This window comes from Urtica dioica, chromosome 12 (genome assembly GCF_054948205.1).
Source record: "Urtica dioica subsp. dioica isolate 48M chromosome 12, U.dioica_male_clone48M_v1_H2, whole genome shotgun sequence".
NCBI classification, from domain to species: domain Eukaryota; kingdom Viridiplantae; phylum Streptophyta; class Magnoliopsida; order Rosales; family Urticaceae; genus Urtica; species Urtica dioica.
Window position 1 is genome coordinate 18,435,566 of NC_142767.1, and position 11,134 is coordinate 18,446,699.

An 11,134-nucleotide genomic window follows, 5' to 3' on the forward strand; every position below is an offset into this window, starting at 1 on the left:
GATTTAGTGGCTTCTAAGTGCTTCAATTCAAATAGTTTTGATAATATATAATTGATAAGTGGTCAAGGAAACAAGAAATGTTAGTATGCATTTTGAATTTTTGATAGAACATTGCTAAGACTATGTAATTGAATTGCTGACTTTTCAAACAAATTATCAAGTATGAAAAGCATAAAAAGGAAAAGTTGAAGATAGAAGTAGCGTACGAAAGCGCTAAACATCAATGTGATTTAAATAGAAGCAAAATTGTTATAGTTTAACATCTATTAAAAAATTAGCCAAATAGTTCATAGTCTTTTAAATATCCTCATTTTATATTTTACGTATCATTTAACTACCTCAGATAATAGTAAAATTAATTCATTAGGACTACAAAATCTAAAATAAAAATAAAATTGCGACTAATTTGCAATTGTATTATCATGCGCAATATCATATATCATTATGCGTTATGACAAAAAAAAAAAAAAAATCCATCTAACAAAGTCAAATCAATGATTTACAGACTAATTTTTCTAATAACAATTTTCTGTTCATCGTGACTCATAATTAAAATTTTCATTTAGGGATTCGGATGCTAATTACTAAGTTAGCCTCAAATTCAATTATCGATTTGCGACAAATGTAGGAAGAGATTATTAGTTATTTATTTAGCCAAAAACTTGGTCGATTTCCCGATCCACGATGTCCAAAACTTTTTCTAAGAGCTAAAATAAGTTTAACTTGAAGAGACCATCGTATCCCTGACGTGGCTAACTTACAGGTGGGTTCTACACCCTTCTATTTTTTTTTTTTTTTTTTTTTTAAAGCAGCTCTATATTCAGTGGCCCATCAATACTACTCACAATTAACGCCGTTAATTGCTATTCCTCTCTCTTGAAATGACCAACCATCGCTTTTATTTCTAGCAAAAAAAAAAAAAAAAACCATTGCTTTTTATTTTATTTCAATTTTTTTATACCTGTTTTTTAATATTCGTTTCCTACAATTTGCTTTTATTTTCGGAGCAAAAATACAATTTTCTTTATTTTACACCATTATGTTTTGATATATTTCTTTTTGCTTATAGCCTATTACATTGATGTTTGAGTTTGAGTAATCCATAATGTACTACTAATTTCCACCAGTTAAATAGATTAGGAATCATACTTTTGATTGGTGGTGGTAAGTGGTAACAAATTATTAATTAGTGGGATATAGTATATACAGATACTAAAGTGTCTTCTAATATATATCTATACATGTTTAAATTTATTAATTAATGCATTGATATACAATTTTTTGGGTGGGATCTACAACTTGGAAATGTTAAGCCTCCAAAATTAACTATATACCAGCAAAAAAAATAATAATAACTATATAAAATCCGTTTTTTTTTTTCTTTTTCCTTTTCTGAAATAAATGTCAAAACACTAAGGATTATGATATTATCTTAATATATATAAATGACATTCCTCTTTATGATGGGATATAAAAATAAATTTATGCGATATTCCAAATCCTTCTCTCTCAAATCCAACCACTTTCTAGCATTACTAAAAGATTATTATCTGCTTTTGTCTAAAAAAAGAACGATTAAGAGAATAAGTCAGATATGTTTACTTTTGCTGTGGAAGAATCAATTAGAATTATATAATCCCATGTTTTCATGAGAGTCACCCTTTAACTTCTGTCCTGAGGTTGAGACTTGGGACATATCTTCTTCCGCAAATTAATTAAATACATATTTTTTTCCTTTCTGATATATAATAATAACATTACCGAACAAACGACATTGCTTTTTTAGCTTCTAATTTCGACAAAGAACAAACTCGTGCACAGAGAAAGCAACGAACTTTACTTTTAATTTATTTTATTTATTATTCAAGAGAAAAACAGAGAACTTATGTAATGTAAGGAATCAAAAGCATTACACACGTATCTATTATATACAGTGAATGACAATGAGATACAAACCATCACATGGAACAGATCTGTCTTTACTAGATTCAGCCAGCGTGTATTAGCTCTCATTTACATGCACACAAAAAGTCTCTCGTTACACATTCCTCTTAATAACCTCTTTATTTCTTCATTCTAATTCTACCTATTCCTTTCCTTCTCTCTCTCTCTCTCTCTCTCTCTCTCTCTCTCTCTCTCTCTCTCCTTCTCTTACTAGAAATTTGGTATATTATATGATTGGTAATACATAAAATTTAGTTTCTATTCCAAATAGTAAAAAAAATTGAAAAAGTGATCGCGTTGGATAAAAAAAAACATCCTCCAAAATTACTTCAACATAATTTTTTTTCATAATTAATTTGATATGTTAAAGATATTTTAGTCCAACAAATCATATCTTATCAATTAATTTATATACCATTGAGATAAAATCCAAATTTCATGGATTATGTGATGATTTCCAAATTTCTCCAAATACATAAATATATCTCAGACAAAAAAAGAAATAATAATAATAATAATAAAATCTCTAGCTTCCCAACATTCACAAAAAAGTTCCATTTCATCTCTCATCTTCTTGTCCTCTCTCTCTCTCTCTCTCTCTCTCTCTAAAACCATGTTTTCACTTGCAATAGCACATCATAAAACACTAAATAAGCACTGAGAAACACACCGTCTCATCAAACCAGAAATGAAGAACACTCAGATGCTAAAGCTGATCGTAGGTCTGACCTCAACCACAACTTTCGTCTTCTTCGTCCTCTTCGTATACTATTACTGCAAAAGAAGGTCAACCAAACACCACGACCCACAACAAGAGGATATAGAAAACAGCGACAATCAACAAGAACGCGAAGATGACGTGGCAAAGTCGGAGGAGGAGTTACTGGTGACCTTCCACGGCGGCGAGGATCTCACGATAAGCGACATACTTGACGCTCCCGGAGAAGTGATCGGGAAATCCAACTACGGAACTCTGTACAAGGCTTTCCTTCAGAGCTCCAACTCGGTGAGGCTTCTGAGGTTTCTGAGGCCGGTCTGTGCGACCAAAGGCGATGAGTTTGAAGAGGCTGTTCGGTTTCTTGGGTGTTTGAGGCACCAGAATTTGGTTCCTCTTCTCGGCTTCTACGCCGGATCTAGAGGAGAGAAGCTTCTAGTTCACCCCTTTTATCGCCGTGGCGATTTGTCTCATTTCATTACAGGTAAATCCCTTTTTCATTTTTAATTACCTTGCCCTTGTCCTATAAAATCCCCGGAAAAAAAAAATCATATATTTGGTGTCTTTGTCACAGTAGATCAATGAAAAACTTGGCTAAATGCATTAAAAAAGGATTCAAGAGTATAACTAAATTGATATTTAAAAAAAAAACCTGCATTGATCGTGATTTGGCTTGAATTTTTTTTTAGAATTTTGAATTCAATCCTGTAAATGAAAAAAAATAAGTAAGAAAAATGATATTAAGAGCTAAAAAAAACTACATTGATATTGATTTGAATTGAATTTATTGAAAGGGTTTTTTTTTTTTTTCGATAACATGTCATAGTTCTTCTGGCTATCTGTGTCGTATTATTTCGCAAAAACACAATATCAAATCAAAGCCGTGTTATTTTCCAAATTATCGCCAAGGAGAAAACGAGTGCCGTTTTGCCCGGGGCAAAAGGTCACTCATAATAATACAAATTCTTTTTTTTTTTCTTTTTTTTTTTTTTTGAATAAACGGATTTTACAAATTCTGAAATGTCGTTTTGTTTCAACCGATTTTTTTTTTCCGTGTCGGCACCAAATTAATGTCACATTTGACAAATATGGCCTATAATCGATCGCAGACTCGAGCAACAAAGAGTCACAAAAGTGGACCACGATACACAAGATCTCTCTCGGCATCGCCAGGGGCTTGGATCACCTACACACGGACTTACCTAAGCCCGTAATTCACGGAAACCTAAAATCGAAGAACATTCTCTTGGACCGCAATTTTCAGCCCCTAATCTCCGATTCGGCGACGCACCTCGTTCTGAATTCCGCGGCGGGGCAAGAAATGCTCGATTCCTTGGCCTCCAAGGGATACAAAGCTCCGGAGCTCATCAAGATGAGAGACGCCAGCGTGGCGAGTGACGTGTACAGTCTCGGCGTGGTCTACCTCGAGATGATCACCGGGAGAGAGGCCGTGAACGAGAATCCGACGAGTCCTGAAGAGGATTTTTACCTGCCGGAGTATCTCAGGACCGCCGTACTCGGCCGGAGAATCGCCGACTTGTTCAATCCGAATTTCCTCGTCGACGAGGAAGCTCCGGCGACGGAGGAGAGGATTTTGAAGTTCTTTCAGCTCGCCATGGCGTGTTGTTCTCCCTCGCCTTCTCTCAGACCGACCGTCAAACAGGTGGTTTGGAAGCTTGAAGAGATCGGGAAATGAAAAAGTCAACGACTCGTTGAAATCCGAGGACGTTTCGCGTGATTCGCGACTCTGACTATCTGATGTGTACAGAGAGAGAAAGAGAGGTGAAAAAAAGGGAAAAATCGAAACAGTATTGAAGCGAAAAAGTTGAAATTTTGTTTTTGGAGAATTTAATTCTTTGATGGTGAAATGGTAAATAAATACTAGAGGTGAGGGTAAAAACAATTGGTTGATTCGGTTTCCGTTGGGTATTAATATTATCATAGCATGTCTCTCTACATAATACATATACAGTAGTAACAGTACACGCTAGCGGCTATATTGGCTAGTCGGTCCCAGCAAATTGGAAAGTTGGCTTCATGTAAAAAAATGTAACAATTGTTTTTTAATTGTCATTAATATTTTTTTATTATTATTTATATAGAGTATAGGTACATATGAAATGGGTTTCTGAAGAAATTGACGTGTGTGTGTGTGGATGGATGATCACTTTGTTTCTCTCTAGCCCCCTCTTAGCTGTACATTGACACTACTACATTCTTTTCGTCTAAAATACATATATAATATCTATATAATATTAGACTCAATCCTATTACATGATTTAATGCGTATGCGTATATGTGTATAGGTATTGAATTGAAAGCATTAAATTGGGGTGGGTGTGTGTGAGAAGCACTATCTTTCTGTCTGAGGTGGACAAGGAATTTTTTTTATTTATATAATAGGTGGCCAAGGATTATATGGCTATTTTATTAACAAAAATATTATATAGAGAGCTGTTTAAAAAACAATTCACGTTGGCTCTTGAGTCAAAACTCATCCACGTAGACTTAATTGCCTTTGTCGTTTGTCCTACCGAGAAAATGGAAACAATAACGCGCCGGATGATTAAGACGTGTCGGTAAATCAGTCATGTCTTTTTACAGTTACTTTAAAATCTAACGTAAAAATTGTTTAGCTAATGGGGACACTCGGATCTAATTAAAATATTTTTATGTTTATGTACCAAAAAATAATTTTTTTTATTATATTTTGTAAAATGAGATCATTTTTAACAAGTTATATAAAGAATATGACTAATAAACAATTCAGCAATAATTATTTAGAATCCAAATAATATTTTGAGTCTCCAATTTTTGAAGGTGCACTATTGAAAATCGCATAATAAGAGTTTAGAGTTTCCTATTGGAAGTTCAAAAAAAAAAAAAAACTCGGACCTTCATTGAAGATGTTCTAAGTAATAAGTTGTATATAGATGTCATATATATATATATATATATATATATATATATATATTTAAATGTAGTATTTCATTGGTTGAAATTTATCATCTCAGACTCATATGTAAGCAAAATAAAGAGAGCACTATCAATAATTATTAATAGATAAAATATCAAGAATATCCCTCGTGTTTAATCGAAATGCAAGATTTATACTCTCTATTTTTAGAAATATCAGACATATCCATTCAGTTTAATATAAATGACATATACATCATCTAAAAACTGTTATATTACAAATATCATCATTTTTCGCTTATTTTTTACAAAAAAAATAATTTGAACTCCCCAAAGTACCTTTAATGAAATAATTTTTGTTTTTCTATTCTATATACAAAAAAATAGTAAATAAATATTTATTATATTAATGATATTTTGGGGAGTTCAAATTATTTTTTTGTAAAAAATAAACAAAAAGGGTGATATTTGTAATATAAATTTTTTTATGAGAGGTATATATCATTTATATTAAACTGAATGGATATGTCTGATATTTCTAGAAATAGAGGGAATAAATCTCGCATTTCGATTAAACACGAGGGATACTCTTGATATTTTCCCTTATTAATACCAAATCAATATTTTTTTTGTTTATCTATTTTGAATTTGTGACCATGGTAAAATGCTGGTCAATCTTTTTAGACCAGTATAATGGTGCCAAGAAAGTCCGAGTTAACAACACGGGCGGTATTAAATAGAGAAGCACACCAAATTTATAAGATAAGAGAGAAAATCACCAAGCAAGTTCGAGAATACCGAAAGGCAGAAACTAAATTTATAAAGACTAATCAAACATATATTTAATTCTAAACATGGCTACGAAATTTAAAAAAAAAAAAAATCGTCTAAGCTGCATAGTTGATGGTTATCACTCAAAAATCGATTGAAGTCATGAACTTGGTGGTTACTAAATACTTGATAAAATGGTGGTACGATCAACCCACAAGGATGAAAATCTTATGATATTATTGAATTCAAATATCACGTATTGTATTCATCGTTAAATCCGAAGAGCAAAATTAAATTTATACGGAGTCACTTGTAACAAATAATCATCACAATTTGAGCAATCCAATAGTATTTGGGAGTGAATGTGTTTACTACTAAGCTACATATTTTTTTTTTATAATCTATATCCTCTGTTTACTAAACTGTCTTTGGTCTTTGTGCGATTTAATTAATTTAAATTGTTCATTTAATGCACATTAAAAAAAATGGAAATTCATAGTTGAGAGTTAAGATGAAGAAAAGTGAACTCTAAAATGGGCAGAGATGTATGTATTGACTCAGCCAATTTAATGTTGTGGGAGAAATTATAGGGTAATTGGTGAGTCAACTTAGTTATGTGGAAAGAAAGCCAGTTTAACTACATTGAAACTCGAAAAATAATCAGTTAAATCCTAGATTTAGCTAATTGGAAGTCTCACAAAAGTCTTAAATTTGAGAAAGACTTTCGGGCCAAATAGACTAGTTATATAGATTGTCCAAACCAAACCATCATAAATTTTATAGCTGGACAAAGATAGAGATGGACCATAAAAAATGTTGGCCCGCTTTCAATTCTACTTCATAAATCCCTATTAAATATACATCATCTATTATTCTACACGACGTCCTAGTGTATTTTTAATTCAAAATTTCGAGGCTTTATTTAATACTTGTATGCGGAAAAAGTTTATAATATATATTTAGAGAGAGATAGTCAATACACTTTAATTCAGTATTGATAATATATTGCTCCACAAAACGGTTCAATTTGGGCATGCCGTGGCAAATCAGTCTCCAATTTTAATACATACCTCGAACCATTTAAAAAGTAACTTGTATTTCTAATCGCTCAATATTTTTCTAAATATGAAAGAAAGTGCAATTATACATTTCCACACATTTCATATTCCATCCATCAAATTTGTCACATTTACTGTTTCGAGGCACTAATTAAAGATCTCCTCTTCTCGTTTATACACAGCGAGACACTAATTTCTTAAACATAAAAAAAAAAAACAAAAAAACAAAAAAAAACACCTATACTGTCACTAAAATGCCTTTTTATAATCAATCAAATTAGTCAATAATCATTGGAAACAAAAGGTTCACACTTCACCGATGTTCTCTGGACTTCCACTCCATAATGGCCGAAAGAAGAGAGTAGTTGGGTATCAGAGTCTTCCCCGAGAATGGCAAGTTCGTCATCGGCGAAACCTTGTCCGTCTCGAGCCACGTCTCGATTGCCTTCCGGTCATACGTATATCCATCGCTAGCCACGCACGGGTCGCTCATCACATCCTTTAATACATCACATAAAACCACACATTGTCTCAAAATCAAAACATAGATACTATTACTAATCAGCAATATAGTTCCCTCAAGCTCCCCCTCAAAAGTTTGAATTTTTTTTAATTATTTCATTTTAGTTTAAATAAGAATTTGAATACACTAAAAATGATTGCTTTTAATTACAAGGGTTTGCTACATATATATCCTTATAAACATAATAAATTATTATATAGTCAATCTTTCGTTAATTTATTTTTATTAACATGATCAAATTTACGTAATACAAAAAGGGGTATATACGACATATAATTAACGAAAAGTTGATTATTTAGCAATTCACAAATTTTTTTGTACGTTTAGTTACTTAGAAATTTGTAATTACAATCATACCTTGAGAATCGGGCATATGAAGTGGCTAGGCGGCGGAGGAGGTTTAAGCCGATCAACGTCGGAAGCCGAGTCTCGGGCCTTATCCGCGGCCTCTTTCAACCGTTGCAGAGCAGGCAAAACGCGATCCCGCAAATCGGGCCTGTCGCAGCGCCTGAGCTCGGCGCAGCCCAGCCCGAGCTGAGCCAGCTCTCGGGTCTCGTCCGCGGGCCAATCCCCGGCCTCGCCGTCCAAAACCTCGGCGAGCCTTCCTTCCCCGAAGGCGGTCTCGACGGCGTGAACGAGCGCGATCGCGGGCTTGGCCGTCAGAAGCTGAAGAACGACGACTCCGAGGGCATAGATGTCGGATTTCGGCGAGACTTGGCCGGTTCGCTGGTACTCGGGATCGATGTAGCTCATCGTCCCGACCGGGTTTTGGTCCGAGTCGGAGTTCGAGTCGAGAGAGGTGGCGAGGCCGAGGTCGGCGATCTTGCTGACGAGGTTGGAGTCGAGGAGGATGTTGGAGGGCTTGAGGTCGCGGTGGACGATGGGGTCGGGATTCGAGCTGTGGAGGAACGCGAGTGCCGAGGCGACTTCGAAGGCGATTCGGAATCGGTCCGGCCATGGGATCGCGGGCGTGTTGTTCTTGCGCGAGAGACGGTCTTCTAAGCTTCCGTTCGGCATGAACTCGTAGACGAGGCAGCCGCGGTCCGGGCACGCTCCGATCAGGAGGAGCACGTGGGGGTGGTGGTATTTGCTTAGGATCTTTAGCTGAGTTTACAAAACACGAAGAAAAAAAAAATTGGAGGGAAATTTTAGTCATAATTAAAACAAAAAATTAGAAAAATAGCAAACTTAAACGTTTGATATTGCTAAATAGCCAATGTTTGATAAATCTTAGGTAGATAGCCATAATTGATGACTTGGCTTAATATGACAGTGACTACTTACTTAAAAAAAAAAAACCGAAAAACCAATTTTTTTAGAGCCCGTTAAGTAGTAGGTGAAAAATTAAACCAGTTTTTGTGGTTGGTTTTGACCGATCGAGAAAGATTGGTTAAAAAAAGGTTTTCTAAAACTACATCTTAATTAAATGTCAAGGGAAATTTTGAAGGAGAAAAAAAAAATAGACTTAACTCAGACTATCCAATTTATAATATATCTAAATTTTTTTTTTAAGAAACTGTAACCCCTTTGATTTTAAGAAAATAAAATCCATGTTTTGATGGTTCACTCTTCCTCAAATTCATCTCAATTAACTTAAGCCTTAATTTTTGGTTAAAGGTTAACCTTTAATTAATAAAAAAAAAAAATAACGCGATTTAACTTGACTATCCAATTTATAATATAGTTTTTAATAACCTTAAATTACCTAAAAATTGATCTCTGTTTAACCCATTTTTTTTCCCCGATTAAAATGAACTTTTAATAAAAAAAAAAAAAAATTCAAATTTCCCTCGAAAAGGCGAATTGTTGTTTTAACAAGCAAGTTACCTCTTGGCGGAAGTGGGCGGCCTTGTGGGGGTCGTCGGAGTGGATGACTTTGACGGCGGCAGGCGTGTGGTGGAAGCTGCACTTGTACACGCTCCCGTATGCGCCCATCCCGACCTTGAGCTCCTCGGAGAAGGACGACGTGGCCCCCACGATCTCCTCCCACGAGAACTCCCGGAACCGCACCGCGGGCCCCGCCAGCGCCGCCTCCATCTTCCCCCTCTCCCTCGCATCGTGCGCCGCCTTCGCCTCCGCCTCCGCCCTCAGCCCCGCCTCCCTCTCCGCCGACGCCCTCGCTATCCGACCCTCCCTCTTCGCCTTCTCTCTCCTCTCTCTCTCCTCCCTCACCGCTTCTCTCGCTTCCTCTTCCCGACACCTCACCTCATCCAGCTTCCTCGATTCGTCCACGAGTTGCGTGTTTAGGTTGTTGAGCTGCCATTCGGAATCGTGTTTAGTATTTTTTTTTTTTTTTCGAAAGAAGAAGATGATGATGAACTAATAAAGACTAGTCACCTTTCTCGAAGCGTCGATTGTCTCGGTTTGAGCCATGGCGTACATTCCTTTGGCGTGTCTCAGCTCTATTCTCAGCTGCTCTAGCTCAAAGTTTATGTTCACCTGTCGACATGGGGTTTCATCTTCAAAACCAATTGGCAATGTGGGATTCCTAAACGGATCTAAGGTGTACGATAATTAGAGGTTTTTAAGATAGAAGCTATTCGAAATATTTTTATACGTACCTGGTTGTCGGAGGAAGAGGTATCGGTGGCTGGATCCGATATTACGGAAGCTCGATCGGAGAACGCCGAGGTTCTGCTAGACGCGCGAGAATCCATGCTGTCCTTGCGTTCGTCGAGGTCCAGAGAGTCAAAGCGAGAGTGCTTGCGGTCCGACGAATCTCTCCTCGACTTGAAGAGGTTCTGGTTCATCATCGCGAGAGCTTGGAATCGCTGCGTCGTCAGCGAGGCGGAGCTGAAGTTCAAAAAATGGAAATTCATAGTTGAGAGTTAAGATGAAGAAAAGTGAACTCTAAAATGGGCAGAGATGTATGTATTGACTCAGCCAATTTAATGTTGTGGGAGAAATTATAGGGTAATTGGTGAGTCAACTTAGTTATGTGGAAAGAAAGCCAGTTTAACTACATTGAAACTCGAAAAATAATCTATTCAAAAAAAAAAAAAAAAAAAAACTCGAAAAATAATCAGTTTAATCCTTGATTTAGCTAATTGGAAGTCTCACAAAAGTCTTAAATTTGAGAAGGGAAAATAACACATTTATACCCTGTGTTTTAGTGAAATGTCGAGTTTAACCCTCGGTTTTCAAAAATGTCGAGTTCATACCCTCTGTTTTACTAAAATGACGAAATTATACATTCTGTTTAACTAA

At 35.7% G+C, this 11,134-nt stretch overlaps 2 protein-coding genes across 2 annotated transcripts; one reads left to right on the forward strand and one right to left on the reverse strand.

The window, feature by feature from the left end:
* The first annotated feature begins 2,424 nt into the window (after positions 1–2,424).
* Positions 2,425–4,929, forward strand: LOC149379860 (putative kinase-like protein TMKL1). The gene is made up of 2 exons (XM_089604499.1): positions 2,425–3,143; positions 3,769–4,929. The coding sequence occupies exons 1-2, from the start codon at positions 2,633–2,635 to the stop codon at positions 4,353–4,355; spliced, it is 1,098 nt and encodes a 365-aa protein (XP_089460625.1). The 5' UTR covers positions 2,425–2,632; the 3' UTR covers positions 4,356–4,929.
* A 2,693-nt stretch (positions 4,930–7,622) lies between these two features.
* Positions 7,623–10,778, reverse strand: LOC149379861 (U-box domain-containing protein 35-like). The gene is made up of 5 exons (XM_089602248.1): positions 10,489–10,778; positions 10,265–10,366; positions 9,755–10,183; positions 8,285–9,031; positions 7,623–7,903 (listed from the first exon to the last, which is right to left on the reverse strand). The coding sequence occupies exons 1-5, from the start codon at positions 10,744–10,746 to the stop codon at positions 7,718–7,720; spliced, it is 1,722 nt and encodes a 573-aa protein (XP_089458374.1). The 5' UTR covers positions 10,747–10,778; the 3' UTR covers positions 7,623–7,717.
* Positions 10,779–11,134: the final 356 nt, after the last annotated feature.

Coding starts and splice junctions, on each gene's coding strand:
- LOC149379860 (XM_089604499.1), top strand. CDS start 2,633: ATGAAGAACACTCAGATGCTAAAGCTGATCGTAGGTCTGACCTCAACC. Junction 3,144..3,768: donor TTTGTCTCATTTCATTACAG/GTAAATCCCTTT, acceptor AATCGATCGCAG/ACTCGAGCAACAAAGAGTCA.
- LOC149379861 (XM_089602248.1), bottom strand. CDS start 10,746: ATGAATTTCCATTTTTTGAACTTCAGCTCCGCCTCGCTGACGACGCAG. Junction 10,367..10,488: donor CCTCTTCCTCCGACAACCAG/GTACGTATAAAA, acceptor CCATGTCGACAG/GTGAACATAAACTTTGAGCT. Junction 10,184..10,264: donor CAATCGACGCTTCGAGAAAG/GTGACTAGTCTT, acceptor TCCGAATGGCAG/CTCAACAACCTAAACACGCA.